The sequence below is a fragment of the Heliangelus exortis genome, chromosome 15 (genome assembly GCF_036169615.1).
Source record: "Heliangelus exortis chromosome 15, bHelExo1.hap1, whole genome shotgun sequence".
Taxonomy (NCBI): domain Eukaryota; kingdom Metazoa; phylum Chordata; class Aves; order Apodiformes; family Trochilidae; genus Heliangelus; species Heliangelus exortis.
In genome coordinates this window covers 10,034,702-10,056,197 of record NC_092436.1, presented here as the reverse complement: position 1 = coordinate 10,056,197, position 21,496 = coordinate 10,034,702, and the positions used below count along the sequence as shown (strand labels likewise).

General features: G+C 56.9%; 1 protein-coding gene across 9 annotated transcripts in view; it reads right to left on the bottom strand.

The window, feature by feature from the left end:
- The window catches only part of ABLIM3 (actin binding LIM protein family member 3), a 47,858-nt gene that overhangs the window by 4,817 nt on the left and 21,545 nt on the right, over positions 1-21,496 (bottom strand). For 5 of the 9 annotated variants that reach the window (XM_071758895.1, XM_071758893.1, XM_071758897.1 and 2 more), the window contains exons 2-14: positions 14,980-15,117; positions 12,534-12,717; positions 12,032-12,144; positions 9,606-9,732; positions 9,387-9,480; positions 6,427-6,514; positions 5,801-5,859; positions 5,243-5,314; positions 4,722-4,877; positions 3,662-3,691; positions 2,947-3,076; positions 1,991-2,089; positions 507-557 (exon numbers count right to left, since the gene is read on the bottom strand). In XM_071758895.1, the coding sequence (XP_071614996.1) occupies positions 507-557; positions 1,991-2,089; positions 2,947-3,076; positions 3,662-3,691; positions 4,722-4,877; positions 5,243-5,314; positions 5,801-5,859; positions 6,427-6,514; positions 9,387-9,480; positions 9,606-9,732; positions 12,032-12,144; positions 12,534-12,717; positions 14,980-15,117 (1,341 nt within the window). The remainder of the gene's footprint in view (positions 1-506; positions 558-1,990; positions 2,090-2,946; positions 3,077-3,661; positions 3,692-4,721; positions 4,878-5,242; positions 5,315-5,800; positions 5,860-6,426; positions 6,515-9,386; positions 9,481-9,605; positions 9,733-12,031; positions 12,145-12,533; positions 12,718-14,979; positions 15,118-21,496) is intronic. The other 4 variants (XM_071758896.1, XM_071758898.1, XM_071758899.1 and 1 more) reach the window with 4 other exon arrangements.

Here is a 21,496-nt window from a genome sequence, read left to right as displayed (position 1 = left end):
CCAGGGACCCTTCCAACAGCAGCTACTTACAGCAGTGGGTGCAGCCAGCAGCGAGGGGTTGGAGGTGAGCAAGTGGGAAGGGAGAGGTCAGAGAGAGAGAAGAGAGGAGTTAAGATACTGCTCGGGGGAGCTGCTGTCCCTCTGTGCAGAAGCAAGCAGAGACAGGGGAAGCCATCCCCACTGAGAGACACCAAACACCACCATGCCTCCTTCCCACACCTCAACCTCCCCCAGCCTATTTCATCCATCCAGAATGGGCTTTGATTTTATTCCAGGGCTTCACGAGAAACTGCAATTTACCTTCCACACCTCTTTCCAGAGGCTGCTTTGGCTCCTGGCATCAGGAAGCAATGGCCACCTTTGTCTCTTTTGCCATCATCAAACTCCAGCACCCTAACATCTTGCCTCCACTCCTGTTCCCATCATCCACCCTGTCCCTAAATTTGAATCAGCCAGCTCAGCTCCCCGCCGGGACCCTCCCGATTCCCCCCCGGGGCGGACCGTACCGTGTCGCTTATAGATGGGAGGTTTCCGGTAGATGTTACTCTCGGCTGCAGCTGTTGGAAGAAAGAAAAAAAAGGGAAGAAAGAAGAAAAGAAGGGAGGAAGGGAAGGTCAGCTTGTGCCAGCCGAGACCGGACAGGACAGAGGTCCTGCAGGAGATGCTACTCCCACACCTCGTTTCCATCACACAAACTCCTCCGGGTCCGGGCGTCCCAGGGGAGCGCAGCACTGGGCCAGAGCCAGGAGGGCTCCGGACCGGGCAGCAGGAACGCGGTGAGCAGCTGCCCTGGGGCAGGGGTGCGCACAGAGGACATGCAGTGAGCGCCCCAGCCGCAGCATGCACCGGGGGCTATGGGCGCTGCCAGCCCCGGGACGGAGCGGAGCGGACAGGGAGCACCGGCAGCCCCCGCCTCCCGGCAGCAACGCCCCGCGGCTCCCACTGCTGCGGGATCTCGGGGGTGGCAGCGCCTGGAAGAACCGCCTGCGAGCTACCTGGGGCAAAACAACATCAGCCAAAGCCTCTTTCCGCAGCAGAGAGAGAAAAGAGCGAGCTGGGAGGGAAAGCGAACTGGAGCCTGGCGCCGAGAGCTACAGCCCGGGGCAGGCAGCGGAGCTGGCGGAGCAGGGAGGGGGCCATCCATAAACCACCGACCGGCAGCGGGAGGACAGGGCAGGCGGCGGGGCCGAACCCTGGCAAGGATGGGATGGGATGGGAGCGAGGGATCATGACGGGGAGTCTCTGGGTGTCCTCACGGTGCTGTCCCAGGGTGTCAGCCCTGAATTGTGGAGGGTTCCTTTCACGCTTTGGAGGAGGACAAGGGCAGCGGGAGATGCCTACAGCTGGGCAGGGTGGTCTGGGGCTCTGGTCCCCCTGCGAGTGCTGAAGGATGGATGGGCAGCTCTGCCTGCTTCCCTCCCCACTCTCCCTTTTCTGCCCACTCGGTCCCCATCCCCGTGGGCTCTGCGTGGCCGGGAGCGGGTGGTGGCCCTTACCTGGTGGCCCCCTGCAATCCCTGCAGAAGGGGAGCAGGCATCTGGCAAGCCCAGAAGACTCTGGGGGGAGGGAGCGGCGGGCCCTAGGGGGAGTATAAAATAGTCATCTGTAGCGGATGGGTGTGGAAAGGCCTCCGGCAGACACGCTTCGGCTCATGACCCTGGGGGAGAGGCAGGGGAGGGGACAGGCTCTCTGCAGGGGACTTGCCTTTGTGTCAGGGGTGGAGAAAGGTCAGAGAAGAGGGAGAAGAGGGAATGTTGCAAGGATCAAGCAGACTCCAGGCGGCTCTGGGACACCTGGGTGGTGACAGGGAAGAGAGGAGGGTTCAAGCTGCAGGTCCTGTTTATGGATGGCCTCTACCAGGGGGTAGATCCTGCTGCCAGCTAGCTCAAGGCAGGCGGTGGAGCTACACATGCGACACAGGGGGGACGGCACATGCGGGCATGCCACAGACACGGCGCTTCCCCAGGGACCGGGGTGCTCCAGAGCCTACCTGGGATGTGGAAATGCTTGGGAGCTTGGTATGAGGTTGGAGTGGAGGACCTCACATCTAACTGGCTATAGTAGGGGGAGCTGCGCCCGCTCTCGGTGCCTACGCGGTGCCGAGCAGAAGCAGCCGTAAGTGACCGAGAGAGAGAACAAGAGGCAGAAAAAAAAAATGGGTGTTAAATGCAGCGGTGTTAGAAGAGCAGAGGGCAACCCAGGCTGTGGGGGTGATGGGGATATGTGCTGGGCCGTGATCCAGGACGGAGCGTGATGGAGCAGGGGCAGATTTCCCACATCTCCGGAGGAAGGCGGAATGCGGAAGAAACTCCCCCAGGGCAGCAGGAGGCTCCGCTGCTGGGGACAGGAAAGCCGAGCGTGCTGCAGAGGCAAGTGCTGACAGACCCTTGGCAGTGCAGTGTTGGGGTAGCTTGGGAAATGCAGGACCTCCAAACTTACTAACCTTAGATTTTCCCAGTCATTCCTCCGGGGCTCCGAAGGACAGGAGACGTGGAACAGACACACTGTGCTGACCCCCAAGGTGTGCACATTTGTGTGTGTGTAAGGACCTTCCACTACTGCACCATCTGGGAACAAGTCCTCTCATACACACCCTCCCCAGGTCTACCAAGCCAGCTGAGGGGTCTTCACTGGACATGGGGGTGACCTCCTCCCTCCCCACCCCATCTCCATGAACTTCATCTCAGATCTGAGCCAGGATATTGTCTCTTCATCCTCTCCTTGCTGCTTCCACAGCAAGAGTCAGGGGAACCAGAGGATGTACGCAGCAGTGTTGGTCACTGCCCCACAGCTCCTGTTGCCATCAGCCCCTCACAGACCTCCTGCCTACTTGCCAGAGGAGGAAGCACTGATGTTCCCTGGGAGAATCAGGGACAGTCTGATGATCCCTGCTCCACTTTGGGGTCTGAGCTTAGCCCAGCATGGGACTGCAGCTGAAATCCTCACCTGAGCGATAAAAATGGTGGGGAGACCTCGGGATGGTGGGGGACATGCCCTGGCGGCTGTAGGTGGGGGAGTCAATGTAGCCAGGGCTGGAGGCTCTCCTCTGTCGTGTGTCAAAGCTCTCATAGATGTCCTGGGGATGGGGAAAGGTGTGAAGAGAAGCAGGGTTAGAGCTGGTGACATGAAGGATGAGGCAGGTCAGTGCCTTGCCAACCACGTGGGGCAGTGTCCCATGGACAGGGGTCCCCATGCTTGTGGCAGTCTGGGAGGGTGCACGCTCTGCAATGTGACATGCTGGGCAGTGTTCATGTCCTTCATGACTGGACAGAGTCCCCAGGTTGCACTGTTTCCCCACTGCCAAACTGCAGGCAGCAAAGCCCAGGGTTTGGGACCAGGTGATAGTGTCCAGCTGGAGGCTTTCACCCCCTTGCCTGGAAAACGTCTCCTTTCCCTGTGCGTGTTCCCAGTTACTGGTGTGTGTCCCCCAAGGGGCAGGAGATGCACCCTGAGTTCACTCTGCAGGGAGGGCTTGCGTGCTGCTCTCCCCTGAGCCTGAAGGACAGGACTCTCCTGGACAGGGTCCCCCCCATGACTCCCCCACCTTGGGGAAGCATCCAGGCAGGGAGGGACATTCAGCAGAACCCCAGTGGTCCCTGGGCAGAGCAACACCTGCAGTGGCAGCAGGTGACAAACCTTGCAGTGCCTGGTGGGGCATTACCTGTGAGTACGGGGAGAGGGTCCCCAGGGACTGGAGGTGGCAGGAGGCAAAGGGAGGGAGAGAGAGAGAGAGAGAGACAGCACACGGTTAAGGGGTGCAGTGACAGACTGGGGTCTCACAGTGACTCATTTTGCCCATGTCACAGCGTCATCACAGCTGCCAGGCAGCAGGGCAGCACAGCAGGAAGGGAGCCCCTGGCCAGGCAGGGAGCTGGTGTGAGGATGGCACCTCCTGAATCAGCAGCCTGGACGCTTCATCAAGAGACCTCGGTGGAGCAGCTTGAGGGGGGAGAAGGTGGCTGCTGGCCCTGCAGTGCTCCACAGCAGCCCATGGCCAGGCTGCTGCATCATCACCAGCTGGGCTAGAGGAAACCAGGCTTGTGACAAGCCTTGGGAGTGGAGATTTAAGAGATGCTGACCCTTAGAGTCCTCTTCCAGGACCATCCCTGTGTGAGCTGCTCTCTTCCTCCACACATTTACTGATAACATCCAGCAGCCCCAGCCTGCACCGGGGAAGCAGGGCAGGACAGTCCCATACCACATGTCACTTGGGCATCATCATATCACACTCTTGCAAAAACTCCCTGACCAAGGGGGCAGTCCTGCTGTGCTGGGTGGCAGGAGGATTGCTGCAAGGGGCCAGGCTGTGGGCTGAGCCTGCTGGCCATCTGGCCCTCCACCCCAGAGGAGTACAGGTGGGTGCTGCCTCCACTCCTCTGCTCCTGCTGCAGGCTGCAACCACCCAAGGGTGATGTCTCCTCCTGCAGAGCAGCATCTGTCACTCTACATGGTGTCTGTGGCACAGCATGGGCAAGGTGCTGCCATCACCTGATAGGGTCACTGGTTTCTTTCTGAATTCTACAGCAGCAACCAAGACTTCCCTTCCAGCTCAGCCCCTCTTCCCAGTGATGGGGAGCCTCCAGGAGAGGTCTTATCCCTGCTCCAGCCTCCCTGAAGTATTCCCACTGTAGTGAGTGAACCTCCATGAAGTTTTCCCCATTGCTCTGGCTTGGGGCTCAGCTCCCTGTGCTGCCAGCACCGGGTGTATTGAGACTCAGTACCTCCCCATAGCTATATCTCTCCAGTGTCTCATCCGATGTGTATCTGTGATAGGGCTCGTAGGAAATGAGGTCAGGACGCTGCACTTCATAGATGGCTTTAATCTTGGGAAGAGCTGCCAGATCTTTGTAATTAAGGATCTCATTATCCACTTTAGCCTAGGGAGAGGGAGAGACAGAGAGAGATGGAAAGGAAGAGGAGGAGAGAAGGAAAAGCACACAGTATGGGACCAGCACAGAGCAGACAGAGCCCACTGTCACCCCAGCAGCAGGAAGACGAGGTAAGAGGAGGTGCCCAAGAGGCAGCAGTAAGAAGGGGCAGAGGAGCTTGGGAGGATGGGATGCACCCCTCTGGTGGTACAGCTGCTGGGGTGAGGGGGCATGGCTTGTCCGTGCTGTCCCCCAGTGCTGGATGTGTCCCTGGGGGACACCACACACTGCAGAGCAGCATTGGGAACTGCTGCTGCCTTCTCTGTGGCCAGAGCATCCATCCTGCCCAGTACAGAGGGCAGAGCTGTACTTACACAGATGACACGGTTTGGGGAGCCGATGCTGGAACCAGGGGGGGAGATGGAGGTTTCTGATGTTCTCCTGTGCTGTGGAGGCAGAAAAGCAGAAGACAGGTGAGAGCACAGCAAAGAGAAACCCCTGAGCAGGCACAGTGCTGGATGCAGCAAATTGTTGGTTTTGGGGCTGAATTTCACTCCAGGTCCAGTTCCTATGCCCTTTCATCTGCTGGCTGCCAGTGGCCATGGGTGCTGCAGGCTGCCCTGCTGTGTGCTCTGGCTTCTCTTGGGGACAGATCCAGAGTCGGGCAAGTGGCCTGGCAAGGCCCAGTGGGCAAGAGTCTCTGTGGCCAGCTGGGCACAGAGAGGGAGCAACAGTCTGAGGGGGGATGGGGGCTGCTGTGTTAAGAGTCACATCCCCTCTAACAGCCACCACCATCCTCTGGGCTGTGTTCCTTAGGGAACAGCCCTGTGTTTGGACAATGCCACACAACAGTTCATGTCCAGCATGAACTCAGGAGCAACATCACCTGGGCCGTGCCACCTCTTGAAGATGCCCCTCACCCTGCTGTCTACCTTTAGCTTCTTCTCTGCTCTGGCTGCCTGCTTGCAGATGGGGTGCCACACTTCGGAGCCTGCAAAGCAGCAAAAGGAAAGAAAGTCTTTCAGCTCAAGCAGCTCTCAGCCAGGCAGCTCCTGCTGGTTACACTCAGGGTAACACAGAGCCTGGGGAACCACAGGCCCTTGCACACCCTGAAGACTTGAACAGGTAAAGCCATCAAGCTTCACCCAGGCCTGCTCTGGCAGGGATGCTGAGCACACCCATCTTGTTGTCCACAGCTGAGCCTTGATGGGACCCCAGCTCCAGCTCTCTCAGTGCACAGTACCCCCTTTGCCACCCAGGGGGGATTGAGGTGACAGGAAAGCACAGGTTACTGAGAGAAAGTCACACTGGGAGACTCATTGCTCATAGGGAGCAAAAAGCTGCCAATAAGGAACAAAACCTCCTCCAGTTCAGCAACAGGGAAGGTTTTATGGGTAGAAAAAATTGCTGTATGGCCCAGGAGGAGCACAGGGGCTGAAGAGCTCTCAAGAAGAGTCTGGCATTGCTGGTGGGCACTGGGACTCTGCCCCTTTCAGCACATTGGTTCCTGCTCTGACATGGGGCAGGGGAGCCCCTCCTTCCTGCATGAGGATCCTACCTGTGAGGTACATCTCCTCTCCTTCCGTGAACATCTGGTGGCAGCGGACACATCTGGCACAGGTGGGGTGGTAGTGTTTCCCTCCTGCCTGCAAGGGTGGGCAGAAAAGAGGGGTCTCTGAGCAAGGCAAGGCCTGGCAGCCTGCTTGCAGCCCTGGCAGTCTTTGCTGCAGGCAACGATGAGATGAAAATGGCAAATGCTTGGAGTAGCCCCAGAGACCACTGCAGCGTACAGAGAAAACCAGAGACAGCTCAATCACTAATGCTTCTGCAGGACCTACAAGCCAGACTTGGGACCCTTCTGCTCTCCTTGAACTGCTCAACACACAGGAAAGCTGAGCCAGGCGGTCCCAAACAAGTTTCCCCTACAAACCTCACCCTTAATACATTTCTCTTGGATTCTGGAAATAACGGGGATCTCCTGCAATAACGCTCAGCCAAGCAGTTGGGCTTCGGACCCTCTCCTTCCCTCTACAGGTGTGAAGAGAAACAGCAATGTTTTTGCCCAGCATGTCACAGCAGGGAAGCAGTAGAGGGAGAAGCAGCCCGAAGATAAACCAAAGCACGGGCTCCTGCTGCTCCCAGCCCCTCTCACTTAAAAGAAACTTTTCTCCTGTGAAGCCACGGCCAAACTTCAGCACTAGCGAGATGCTATTCCCCAGCTGAGCAGGAGCTGGGCTGCTCCCGGTGCTCTTTGACAGCGCTAATAGCTGTAATTGGTAGCTTGTTCCCTCTCAATGTGCCTGCTAGCATTTCAATTATAGGCTCGTTTTCTGGGCTGGGACCTGGGAGGCTGGAGCTGGCTCAGGGCAGGGGGAAACTGGGCCGCACTGTTAAGAGCTCAACAAAGGACAATTTATTCCCATTATAATCCAAAAGAAAAGGAACGATAATTTAAGGCAGCAGAAGGAAGACGAGGCTCTGGCTGGCAAAGGGGAGGGGTATGATAGAAGCGGCTGGAGCAGGTTGGAAACAGGGAGGAACGACAGGAAAATTTGCTTCGGGGGTAACCGAGATTCTGACAGTTGATTGATTGCCCATAAAAATCAACCTGGAACTCAATTTCCTTGCGGTGCAGACAGCGGCCAGTGGCTTTTCCCCCTTCAGATTATGCCAAAAATGAGTGGAATGTTTTAGGGCAGGAGTAGAAGGTGAGTGGGAGAATTTGTACCTCTCTTCCTCTCACCCAAGTGGAGTGCACCCAAGCCTAGGGAGGGGACAGCCCTGTGCCCCAGGCACCTCCACATGCCAGCTGGCAGGAGCACAAGGTGCTCCTGAGAGGTTCCCTCGGGGCCACCCAACCAGCTCAGTCCCACCTACCAGCTCAGTCCCGACTTGATTTCAACACAGACCTTCTGCAAAACATTCAACACCCACCACTCCCCCTTGAGGAGCAATTCTCAAAACCATGCACAAACCTTGTTCCTTTTATACGAGTTATAATTACAGCTCGTAAAAGGCCGGTAGATGCTGCGAGGGAAGAGATCTGCTCGTTATCACTTGTGGTCCCTTAAAGACTCATTAATCATTCAAGCCTGGCTGCGCGGCTCGGAGTGGCTGAGAAAACCCGGAGGCTGCCAGGATAGCACGACAAAGCTCCTTAAGGACTAAAATTATTTAAAGGTGCCCTTTCCATTTCATGCTCTGCTGGAGAAAACAATTAAAGCCTCTGTTTTTTTTCAGATAATTCAAAACTGTGAGCAGGCACAAGCTGGGTGGGGAGCGGGGGCTGAGCCCTGGCCATGAAGATGCAAGGGATGCTCTATTGTCCCAGCACAGCACAGCCCCCCAGCACCCAAGCCCTGTGCCCCTCTCAGCTCCATGACAGTGCCTGCAAGGTGGCAGCACCTCAGCTCTCCCTGCAGGAATCCCGGTGCTGGAGCACATCACTTGTAGCCTACTAGAGCCTTATGATGCCAGAAAGGCTCCAGTGCCCAGCCAAGGTGCTGATGCCAGACAACATCTCATGGATTCATCCAGCGTCTTCCCCAGGGGAGATGGGAGAGCAGGGAATGGCCTCCTTGCCATTGCCCCGGGGCCATCTCCAGCTTCCAGGCAGGCTGCCACCACCTGCATGCCTGTCAGGACCTGCAGAGCTGCTCTACATCTGTTCCTTCAAACATGCAGCAACAGGAATGTCCTGTGCTCACCCTGACTTTGCTGTGGTTGAACCAAGTGAGAAAAAACACAAGAGTGTTGCAGCAAGGAGGCAGCAGTGCCTGGACAGGTCAGCAACACAAACTCTGAGCTCAGGGGAGGGGTTCCAGGTCACATCTGCTCCTCTCACCTGCCTTCTTACACCAAACACCCCACACCATGCAACACCCCCAGGTCCCTACATCCCTCAGTGGCTCTGTCAGAGCAGCTCCTGCTGGACAGTATCCTGTCCCTGAGCAAAGCTCCCTCTGGATTTGGCCAGGAGCAGGGGACACCCCTGCCCTGGTGGCTTCCCTGTGAAGGTCTATGTTGTGGGGATGGCTGCTCCTGAGCTGGGTATTCCAGCTCTTCACCCAGGCTTTGCAGTGGGCAGACATGCTGGATGTGTTTCCAAGGCAACAGGCAGGCTGCCTGCACGGGGATGTGCTCAGAAGGCAGGCTGGGGCGAACATGGAGGGGATGCCCTGGAGATGGGCACAGTGGCAGCTGGTTAGGGATGGTGTCCCCAGATATTGGACTCCAGACATTCCCCAGCATGCATAGGCCATACCATACTCTGGCTGCTTCTGGAGATCCAGTCAGGCCCTTATTCCAAATGTCTCCAGCATAGTGGAGCTCTACTGCAGAGACAGTGTCAGACTGTGTCTGCACACCTGCCATGGGAAGATCCCTGGCCATGAAAGACTGAGGCATGGGTGCAGGATAATGGAACACCTACACCTCCCCAAAATACACTTCCCAGGGCAGGACACAGGCAGTCCCTGTTACAGACCAGGGTGGGGTGGCCGTGGCCCCAGGACTCACCTCCAGGACCCTGCCACTGATGTACCGGTTGCAGGTCTCACACTTGATGCCAAACTGGGCATGGTAGTCAGACTCACAGTATGGGATGCCATCCCTTTGGGAGAGAGGGAAGGAGATGAGCTGTGGGTGAGCTGGGCTGGGGACCCCCTTGAGCAGCCCCAGCAAGAGGGGCAGAGCCCAGCACGGGGAGGCAGGGCCATGCCTGCTGCTGACACTCACTTGCTGATGTACTCGCCCGTGAGGATGATCCCACATGTTTGGCACTTGAAGCAGCTGACGTGCCACTGCTTTTCCAGGGCCAGGAGGGACTGGCCTTGCTTGATCTCCTCCTTGCAGCCTGCACAGTCTAGGGGGGAAAGGAGAAAGGAGTGTGTGGGTCCACTGCAGAGAACACCCATATCTGCTGGTCCATGCTTGGCACATCCCTTGCACCCAGAGCAAAGTCCTGCCCCAATGGACCCCTTTTCTAGGGGATGGTGCTGTTATAAACACCCTGCCCCTGAGACTACTCCCCTTGCGGATCATTTCTTTAAGGGAATGTGCCACCTCTGCATGTTCCCAGAAAAAGAAGACATGAGGGAAAGCTTCCTGCTGGATCTGGCATCTCTGAGCCGGCTTTCCCTGCCAGGTGATGAGCTTGAGTGAGGGCAAGTGTGTGGGCTGCAGGGCTGTGGTGTCCTGGTGGGTTTCCAGGGGCTCCCCTCTGGGACGGGAGCAGTGGGAAGAAGTGTCTGGCAAGGAGGGCAGCAGAGGAAGGGCCGTGTTCTCCAGCAGCCACGTCCGGCCCCACAGCAGTATTTATGAGCCTCCCTTCCTTCTCTGCTTCCCCTGGCTCCCCTCAAGGCTGAGAGCAGGAAGCACATGGGCCATTGGTCCCTGACCTTGACTTCTCCTTGTCCTCTTCTCCTCCTGAGCAGCAGGTTTGCCTGGATGGGGTCTCTCCTTCACCCCCTTCCCTGCAGCAGCACCAGGGATATGCAGCAGCACCATACAGGCAGCCTGAACCAGGCAGGCTTTTCCATGCATCCCATCCCCAAGCAGCTCAGCACCAAGTCCCTGCCTGCTGAACAAAGCTGGGGAGCAGATTTTTGACCCCAGCTGAGCCAGGATCCATTCTCTCTCTCAGAGATGCTGCTGGTTTTTGAATTACTCACTGGGCTGGGGCTACAGGGGGAAGCTCAGCATCCTTCTTTAGGAATCTCCTCCCTGCAGACTGCACCAGATCATCCCTGCCACCCTGTCTGGGTGATGCTGCCAGGGTCACCTCAGCTGCAAGGGGCAAAAGCAGGCAGCAAGCTTCATCTGACTGCTGCCTGCAGCTGCCTATGAATAAAGAATGGTGGCCTCAGGTGACCCAGCACTGCAGGCCAGGGAGGAAGGGGATGGGAAGGCAGAGGAAGGCAGGCAAAAGGCAGAGCTGTGCAGCTGCTCTTCACCTGCCCTGCTGTGGGAGACAGCGAGGTGCTGCTGGCTGCAGTCTGCCTCTGAACAGCCCAGGGTCCTTGTGGAAGAAGAGAGGAAACCTCATTCAGACCCCACCACATCCCCTAACTGCACCAAGGCCACGGTGAGGGCTGGGGGAGGCAGCTTGGAGGGGCTCTCTGGGACCCATCAGCACCAACTCATAACTCAGTCTGAACAGTCCCCAGCAGTGTCACCACTGGTGACCCATGGGTGACACCGTGGTCCTGGGTGCAGCCATGACTGCAGCTCTCAGCTCCAGGCACCGATGTTCCAAGGTTTGCTGAGATGGAGCAGCAAGGCCCCTGCCCAGCCCCCACCCCCATGGCTCAGCCTGCTGACATGGCAGGGCTTGGGCATCACGGGGTGGCACAGCTCCCAGCTTTCCCTGCCTCCTGCCCACATGCTGTGCTGAGACAGCTCCCCTGGGACCTGACAGCAGCAAACACCAGGCATATGGGAGACAGCAAAGCATGGACAACAATACTACAGTCCCCTTGCTCCAGACAGAGCCTGAGGTGAGTGTGCAGCAGCTCCACGTCACAGGAATGCTCTGCCAGTCCCCAGTACACAGCCCCCATGGGGTCCTCTGTAGTGGCACAGCACTAAAGAGAGACTGGGGGTCAGTGCCCCATGAGAGGGGGATGGCATGAAGAGAGGGTATCCCAAAGAACAACCTGGGGTCAAAACCAAGGCCAAATGTACCCAAAAGCCTGACTGTTGCTTTTGCTGAGTTTTACCTCAGGTTCATCAGCACAAGGCTGTGAGAATGAGACCTTGAGGGTTTGCAAAGGCTGTGACTAATGGCAGCATTGGGAAAGCACCCAAGTGGTCCCAGGCTGTCATGTGCACAGAGACCTTGGTGTACCTGGACACAAAGCAATGTCTGGGCACTGCCTCAGAGAAAATCCAGCTTTAAACCTTCCCCACTGCCCTGGACAGTGCCTGCAGGAGTGGTGGTACCCACCCAGGTCACAAATGGGCCAAGGGAGTTTCCGAAACCAGCAGCAACCTGCAATCTGGGGTGGAGCTGCAGGACTACCCAGTTCTTCCTCTGAAACCACTGTGAACACCCGTGGCTCCGTGCAGTGGTGCACACTGGCCCAAAGCCATCACCCCCTCCTGCAACATCCAGGGCCATGTGGTCCCTCTCCTTGCAGCCATCACAGGAGCAGTCAACTTACGGCTGGGCCCGTGGATCTTGATGGGTTTGGTGCTGATGAGAGAGTGGGAGCAGTTTTGGCAGACGCAGTCCTTCCCGCTGAAGGTCACCTTGTCTCCAATGGGGAAGGGCTTCCTGTGGCCAAAAAGCAATGGGGAGGTGTGAGACACGTGCTCCTGTTCATGCAGGGCTTGGGGCTGCTCATCAGCTCCTTCCCCAGGGGCCAGCAGGGCCTGTGGTACCAGGGACCAGAGGGGCTCCAGGAAAGGGTTACAAGGGGAGGCAGTAAGTGCACGAGTGTGTTGGGGCAGGAGGAGAGAGGGAAGCATTAGAGTGGGTCTCCAGGTGGCAAAGGGAAGGGTCTGAGCCATTTTATTTCCACTAAGATAATGCAGAGGAGGTGCCTGCTGTGAAGGTGAGTGGGGAGCAAGGGGCCGTGGGCTAACAAACATCCCCCTGCCTGCTGCACAGCCAGGGGCTTCTGCGGGGAGGGTCGTGCACCCTTGGTGATGGCTTCAGCTCACCTGCAGGTGCTGCAGACAAAGCACTTGGGGTGGTAGGTCCTCCCGAGGGCAGAAATGACCTCTCCAGTGATAAAGTCCCCACAGCTGTCACAGCGGGTCCCATAGAGCTGCTGGTAGTCATGGGTGCAGATGTACTCCTGGTTCTTAAAGAAGAAGCCGGACTGGGCCAGGTCACAGCCACACACTGCGGGAGGGGACACGCACCCGTCAGGGAGACCTCGGGCAGGTCCAGCCCGGGGCTCGGCACAGATCTCAGCGGGTGAGGGTATCTCGGGTGGGTTCCGTGGCCACCAGGCTTGGGGGGCCTTCCCGCAGCACCACAAGAGGTCAGTGTTGGGCTGCGGTGGGGCCAGGGCTGGGCAGCGTCGGGATTCACCAAGGAGGCCCGGGAGGGGCCCTGGCATCCCAACCGGGACCCGCGGCACCGGGATGCGGTTCAGCCCCTCCATTTGACACTCACACGGTGTTGGGAAGCAAAAAACAAGATTGTAAAGAGTTGGACATGCCCTAGGGACAAGCTAGGAAGAGATCTCCACTCCCTGGGGCATAGCCATCTCCGTGATGAGCCCTAATGGAGTTGTGCCCTAAAGGGAACAGTTCCTGAGGCACCCTGGGTTGGTGTTCTCACTGCTTGTTTTTTCCATGGGTGTCCAGCCCAGCCTCACTTCCTTCCCTGCTGTGGGAACCGTAGGTGGTGCACAGCCCATCAGAGTAATCCAAGGAGATATGGCAAGCCCTTAAGAGTCATTTTCCTCCTACACCTCCTCCATCTACAGAGAGAGCATCAAATCCTGAAAGGCACCTCAGGAGTGGCACAGGGACCATGTCCTGGAGCCTTTGCACGATGGCCATTGCCTGTCCTTCAAGGTGATGGTGGAGGTGGGAACTGCAGAGCAACTGAGCACCCACTGGCACAGCTCATCTTGGCCTCTGCTTTACCCCTCCTCTCCCAGCACCCTTCTGTTCTGTCCTTGCACACCCCACCTCCATCTGGGGACAGACAGGGCAGCAGCCACCCCTCCCCAGGGCACAGCAGGGTCCATATGGGGTGGGATGCAGCTCCTCTGCCACTGAGCATCCCCTGGAAAAGCTGCACCTTGTAGCTGTGGGCAAACAGCCAGGGGGGACAGGACAAGCACCTGATGCTCTCCCAAAACAGCAAATAAAAATAAAAAGAAATAATAATAATAAAAAAATCAAGGCAAGTCTGGTCCCCGTTTGCGGTGGGACCTGGAGCACACCATCTGGGTTGCACCAACCAGGTGCCAGGCTCCCGGGGACACCTCAGGGACAACCCACGGGGCTGGAGTGGGAGCAGGCAGCAGCCAACTGAGGTGGCAAGGGAGCTGTGAGGGAAGGTGAGACAGGAGGATTTCCTCTCATTATTTATTCCCTTTCACTTGGAAATCAGGCAGCGAGCACTGCCAAACTCTCCCTGCAGCTCTCTCCCTGCAGCTCCCGGACCCTTTGAAGCCAAGGGCTGTCTGAGAGCTCTGTCTGGATGCTCAATTCCTGAGCAGCCCCACAGGTCTGAGCTAGGAAAGGGCAGGGGGCTCAGCAAGCCACCCCTCCTCAAATTGTCGAGCCCCCCAGAACAACCCGAGGCCCTCCCAGAGATGGGGGGCTGCCCAAACCATAGGATAGGGCTGCAGCCCAGGAGAAGAGTCCCTTCTAGCCAAAGCCTCTGTTCACAGGGGAGGAGAAACAAAGCATGGCCAAGGGGACAGGGATTTATGCTCTGTTTAGCACAAGGTGCTGGGAGCTTCGGAGGTGAGAAATCTTTTTAAAAACCCTGGTAATGGGATGCTTTACAACCTACAGAAGCAGCCACTGGACTGGATGCTTTGATAAGTGCTTAAGGACCCCTCCAGCATCAGCTCCAGGCTGTTAGCTTTTACAGCTCCACAGCTCTCCTGCTCAGGGAGGATCTGAGCAACCCTTCTCCTCTATTTCCAGCTGCCCCCAGGGGCCACTGAACCCCAGCAGAATCCCATGGCACTTTTGTGGCACCCTGCACATGGGTGGCAGTGATCCATCACCCACTCCCAGCCCCTTAAGGACCTGCTGTGGACATCTCCCACACCTCACTGCCTCTAAGGCAGGCTGGTGACACCTTCCCCTCCTCTTGATTCAAGGACAGGCAGGCAGATGAAGGATGCAGTGGCCTCCCCAAATCACAGATGGGTTGTGGGTATGTTTGGGACCAGCACAGTGTGGGCTGTTGGCATTCAGGCAGTACCCAGGACTCTCCCCCCTGTTCTCCCTGCCAGCTCTAGCATCATGCGTGGGTGTTTCTTTGCCCTGTGCCATTATGTCCCTGCCAGCACCACACCACATCCACCCCCAGGTTGTGGCCACATCTCAGTGGGCCAGGTAGGTTTGTCCCCAGCCTTTTGCTGTCTGGATTGCAGCTTGGCCACCAGCTCTGCAGGCAGCACTCTCCTACCTTGGCAGGTGAAGCAGCGGATGTGGAAGTGATTGCTCTGGACACGCACCACCTCTCCTTTGCAGGTGTCCCCGCAGCGGTAGCACTGGATGACAGTAGAGCTGCTCCCAGAGGTGTAGGGGTTTTGCTGGTAGGGAACTGCTGGCAGAAAGGAGGGAGGGAAAAGCAAGAGAGGGGAAGGGGCTGTTAGCATTCTGTACACAGACAGGCATCATGGCACTGACCTCAGCTGGGCAGCTACAAGAAGAGCCCTCGGGACACTATAACATAGCAGCCATCACTAAGAGCAAATGAGAGCTGAGACTGTGCCAGCACCCAGTGACTCTGACCTGGGTGCCCATCTCTGTCTGGATGCAGGATTTCCTTGTCCCCATGTTTGCAGTGCAGTGCAAGTGCCTGGTCATTGCTCCCTGCCCTCGATCAGGTCACCTGCACCATCATCCCAAAGCCATGCAGAGCTCCCCAGGTGCTCTCCTATCTCCTAAGCAGGTGCAGAAGGACAATGCAGGGACCAGTGACCCACCAGCTCTGCTCCTCTAAGGTCCTCAGGCAGTCCTGGCTTGCTGCTGATCTGCTCAGATACACTCATACAAGCAGGGATTTGGCAGCAACATGGGAAGGAACTGTTGTTTTCTAGAGCTTCCACTTGTTTGGTTAGGGACTGGATGAAGAAGTCATTATTCAAGGAGCTTTCAAACATCACAGCAATTGAGTGTTTGGCCCTGGTGACACTCTCACCTCCTCGGTGAGGAGCAGCATCCCAGCCCTGCTGCCCCTTCCGGAGTGGCACTGCAGCACATGCACTCAACCAAACACCACAGGGGAGGACAACATGGGCAAGAGCCAACCTTCTCCTGCTACTGATGGTCCTGGGACTCATCTCTGCTCCTCATCCCCCTCCAGCAGCCCTGCAGACCTTGCCTCACACCCCAGGGGAAGAACCATACAGGCAGGGTGCTTTTCTGCTGTCTCAGCACAACCCCCAAACAGACAGAAAACATTTTAAAGAGCATCTCCCCTTTCCCTGCCCCACCCATAAGTGCATGGGCTGCTGGCAGGAGCTGGCTGACACCATCCTAATCACTGCAGGCAGGGGCCAACCAGCAAAAGTCTTGTTAGCTGGAAGATTTCAGAGAGGGAGTTGCAATTTGGCAACTTGAGCAGTGAGCATTTCAATGGACCACAGATTTTCTGACCCAGTGCTGAACTTCATTCCCAGGAACAAGAGAAGCAGACTATTGAAACCTAGTACATGAACTCCCTCCAGAGCTGGAAGGAAGGGACACAGGACAGAGGAGATCACTCATCAGAGAGTCTTCTCATTTGCCATGTGGCAGATCACATAACAGAGAACAGAATCAGCCCATTATTGGCTTCAGAAGCAAAGAAAGAGAAGTCAAAATGACATTGAGACAGTTTCTCAGGAGAATCCCATCCTGTGAGCCAAGTGCCCAGGGACACACTCTACAGACCTGCAGCACTGCTCAGCACTGGGAAATGGGCTGACCCCCTCTGATGGCTGCTCCATCCCCTGAGGACTGAAGCATGCCAAGACTTCCCAGAGATGTAAATCTTTTTGAGCCCCCAGATATGATGATGGACACCTTAAACAAAAAAAAAAAAAAAGGGGGGGGGGGGGGCAGGCTACTTCTACCCATGCTTTGGCAGGGAGGTGCAGCTGAGATCCTCCGAGAATAGGAGTCCAGGACCTCCTGCTGGAGGGCACCTGCAGACTTTGCAGTGTGGGGGGACCCAGGCCTGACCCAACAGGATCTCCTGAGGTTGAGCTACATGGGGCATCTCTTCTGTTGGGGGGGTCTACAGCAGAGCAAGAGTTACAGCACTGAAACTTCCTCCCACGCACCCCGATGCTCGCACCCTCTTCGAGAATGAAGCAGGAGCCAAGCCCTGGGACACAGCCATGGTAATCAACAAAGCTCGGAGAGAAAAGCAGGGGGGAGGTGGGGTGAAAGGCTGGGAATTAATCACTTTAAGAAACACTAAAATAAAACTAAAAAAAAAAAAAAAAGGAAGAAAAAAAAAAAAAATCAGAAAATGCAGACATCACTTGTTCCAAGCTTCTGGTCTCTAGGGGAAGCTTCTTGGTGTCCATAGCAACACATTGCCAAGCCCCTGCATTAACAGGTCTGATGGGAGGGAAGGCAGTGGAAAAGAGTGGAGGATGGAAGAGATGCTTATAGCTGCATTACACCACTGGCAGAGATGAAACTGATACAGTCACTCCTATTTGTGCCCACAGAGATGCGTCAGGACCCGGCTTAGGGCACCGTCGTCCTCCTGCCTGCCAGCTTTGTTCAAGCCCTAAGCCAAAAGCTCCCTGATTTGTGATTAACCTCCAGCTCATGTTGGAATTTTTCTCTGGGAACATTAATGCATTGTTTTGCCAGGGCTGTGCTTGTTTTCCAGCAGGCAGCTGCCCGCCTCATGGCCTCACACAGGAAGTATTACACATCACAACACCTCTGAGCAGAGGGACAGCTGAACAGGGCAAAGCTCATTACACCAAAATAATCCAGTAATAACCTAAGTAGCATTAGTGGCTGCGCAGGCCAAGGTACAGCAGTCAGGGTGAGGGGGTGGGAGCTGCCCCAGGAATGCCCTAATCTCTCCCCAGTTTGCTCCAGCTTCTGCTGGTACAGTGTGAAATTCAGCTGGCTTTGCTCAGGGATTAATGAATTTATGCTCTACAACACAGCACAAAAGGCTGCCCAGGGCTGGGCACCTCCAGGGCTGCCACCATGCCTGGGGGGGTGCTTGATTTGTGGGGCCAGAGGAGCTGCTGTGGGCAGGGAGCTGGGCAAGGGGGAGCTGGGCAAGGGGGGAGCTGGGCAAGGGGGGAGCTGGGCAAGGGGGGAGCTGGGCAAGGGGGGAGCTGGGCAAAGGGGGGAGCTGGGCAGGGAGCTGGCCCGGGGCTGCGTGGGCACTCAACAGATTTCCCACTGATCCAGATTAAGGTGGCACCTCCGGTCAGGGATCGGTGCCCTGCGCAGTTTCACAGACAGACAGCAGCAGCCATACGCAAGCAAGGGAGGTTGTGACACAGTGGGTGGAGAGACACTGTCCCCACACAACACCCCAGGCTGTGTAGAGGAGCTTTGTCCCCGAGGAGGGCAGAGCGAGCTTGCCCAAGCCCTGCTGCAGTGAGCGAGCTGCAGGTTCCCCATGCACATCCCCAGGCAATTCCCCTCCTCCCTCCCAAAGCACCCACCTTCCTTTGCAGGAGGGTCAACAACCTTGTTTGCCTTCCTGTCCTCTTCCTGCACGGTGTCCCAAGCCCTTCACCGAGGAGCAGCTGAACCCTTCCACTGCCTCTGAAAGGCTTTGGGCCCTTCAGGAGGGGCAGACAGAAACTGAATCCCCCCTCGGATGGGTGATGCAGGTAACAGGGCACAGCCCCCCAGGGCAGGCTCAGGGCTGAGAGGCTGACACAAAGCAAGCTCCAACAGCTTCTGGGGACCCCCCCATGCCCCAGCAGCAACCCAGAACCAAGCTCCCAGGAGCACAAGGTACAAGAACAGGGCACACAGGGTCATTTATAAAGATCCACCCATCATCGCTTCCTGGGATCAGATTGGGTCTTGCTGGTTTCCCACCTATCTCCCTCTCCCAGCCCTCCAGGAAGGTCAATTAAGTAGAAGCTGCGGGTGTTGGGGTTTGCATCATTACCAACAGGTAACTGAAAGCTCCCACCCAGCTCGGCAAGCGCGCCCCAATGCCGTGTTTGCTATTAGCATGTTTATCAGACAGCCTCTCCGCAGGGGCACGGGGAAGGCTGTTTTAATTAATTACCAGTAATTAATACTTGCACAGTGCTCAGAGAGCGACAGGTAAAGGGGGCCAAGCATTCACCCTTTGATTAATTACGAGAGGCGGTGCCACCCTGGGAAGCTGGGGGTCGGCACATGCAGCGAGGGGCGAGCGGGTGTCACCATGGGGCTGGCTTCAGGGGGGATGCACGGGGGGGATGCGGCTCCCGCGGGGAGGGCGAGGGGAGCTGGGCACCCCCGCTGGGCACCCCAACCCCGGGCAGACCCAGCGTCTTCCTGTCCGATGCCCTGGTACTGGGTGAAGGCGAGGAGGGGGCTGGGAGCACGGCAGGGGCTGGGGAGGAGGCTCAGGAAGAGGAAGCCCAACCCCGCCAGAGCGCTGGCCCCGGAGGTGTCGAGGCGATGACTGGCCAGAAAGGAATTTTTCTGGAAGTGCAGGAGGCTGAGGGAGAGGCTGGGGTGAAGCACCAGTGATGGGACGTGATGTGCTGGGCTGGGGGCGGAGTGCGAGGGGATGTAAAAGAAACCCCCGCTGGGATGCAGGGAGGGAGAGGGGGAACTCCAGGAGCCTGCACCCCAAATGCTTTTGCCTCGCTGGAAGGCAGAGCCGACCGCTCCGAGCCCTGTGGGACGTGAGGGGGAGGATTTCCCCTCCAGGCAGGAGCCGTGCTGTGTCCCCAGGGTGGCTGGAGAGGAAGGGTGGGAGCTCCAGCAGCCGTGGAATATGGGTTTCTCATCAGCAGGCTGAGAGCTCCTGCCTGATGTCTCACAGTGGCCAAAGAGCTCAGCCATAGCCATAAAAAAACCTCGGGGAGGAAGGGAAAGACAAGCTCAGAGTCAAATGATGCTGATGCAGAGCTGCCTCTGCCCCCCGGTTCCTTGGGAATGAGCCTGCTCCAGCTCCCGGCCGGGGGAGGTGAGGGTGGGGAAAGGTGCTGGAGCCTCTCAGCAGGAGATGTCTGGGCAAGGGGCACCCTGATATGGCAGTCCTGGTGGCCCGGCTGAAAGATCTGCTGAATTACCCCTAAAATAGAGGAAGGGGGCAGCAGTTGGGGTGCTCAGAACCAGTGAGCAGTGCAGCACCTGCTGTGACACCTGTGTGGCCATCTCGGCTCAGGCAGCTGCCCCCTGCTCTCCATCCAGCTCCTGAGGATAAAAGTCATCTTGATCAAGGAGAAAACTATGTATTTACCTTTGGTCAAAATATTTTCTCTTCTGATCTTTCCCCTAAGTAAAATCCAGAAGTATCACACAATTCTTCACTTAATATTAAGGTTTTCAGGCTGGAGCAGCCCAGGTGCTCCCAGTAAAGGAATGGGACACTGGCAGGTAGCATGGATCTGCTGCTGGGATGGTTTGAGTCCAGAGGGGCTCTGGCTGCTTCTCCCAGTGCTTGCATGGCATTCATCGATGTCCCCATATACGCAGTGCAGGATGGGGCTGTAATGGGCACCAGCAGGGAGCATGGGCTGGGAGCAATGGGAATCACCTGCTTTTCATGGATCAGGCACAAAAGTACTCCCAAGCCATCTGAAAACAGCCCCGTTAGTCTGTACAGGGAGTTGTACAGTCAGGATCACAAACCTCCAGCAAGATCACACCACCCTCTCCTCTCCCAGCTCCAAGGCAGAGCCATCTGTGGCTTAAAACCTCCACTGTGTCACAGCTCCTCATCTAGCTCTAGGCTTCCTTAATTAAATCACAGTCAATTATTGCTTCCACCTGCCTCACACTATCCCCTTGTCCCCCAACCCCCTCACTCCTGCACCGTGTCACCTCCCTCGGTGGGACACAGGAGGGAATGGGCAGATCCAGCATCTCCTGCTCTGCTCCTCAAGCTCCCAGCACTGTGCTGGCTGGGAAGCAAAGCAACCAGTGCTGGAGGGGGGTTCCCCTGTCAAGCTGGAGCTGGGAGAAGGCAGCTGTGACTCTCCCTGTCACACAGACTTGAGTGGTGGCTGGACAGGGATGCAGGGAAGTGCCGAAATGGGTGCCAAAGCTTCATGCTAAGAGCAAGGTCACGGCAGGACCATGTGCTAAGGTGTGGGTAGGTCTGTGGCAAGGGACATACTGTTACTGCTCCAAAAAGAAAGAGGAGGGGGGTAAAAAACACAGTTGGAAAAGGGCAAAGGGGAAACAGAAAGAGGGATTGAGAGACAGAAAGTGGACAGACCAAAAAAAAAAAAAAAAAAAAAAAAAGCAGTGAATATTGAGGGCTCTGCTTGCACAGCGGAGTTAATTTCTGGCTGTGTTCATGGAAATTATTCTCCAAACACGAGTGCTGAGGAAGCCGGTGATTGTCTCTGCACTGACCCGGCTGCCGGCAGTGCCTGTGCCTGCCTGCAGGATGTTTACATCCCCAGCAGGGCTGTAATGGGCTGGGGAAACCCACAGACCCTGCTGCCCGCTGAACCAGGTTTTACCTCCTCGCCTGCATAAATCTGCAACCCCCTGGGTACTCCCCTGCCAGCAGGGCCATGGGGGGGCAGGGAGAGGGGTCCTTGGATGTCCCCGGGTTGCTGAAAGCACCGAATTCTGCAATCTGGCAGCTGCAGGGAAATTTGAAGACCACAGTGCAGAGCAGGATAGCAACAGAAAGCCTTGTGCAGTGCTCCCAAGCTTCTCCAGCTATTCCCTGGGCCACCCAGAGCTGGAAAGGCAGGGAGCATGCTGTCCCAGCTCAGCCAGGGAGCACCATGAGGAGCAAAGCATCCTCACAGTGACTGTCA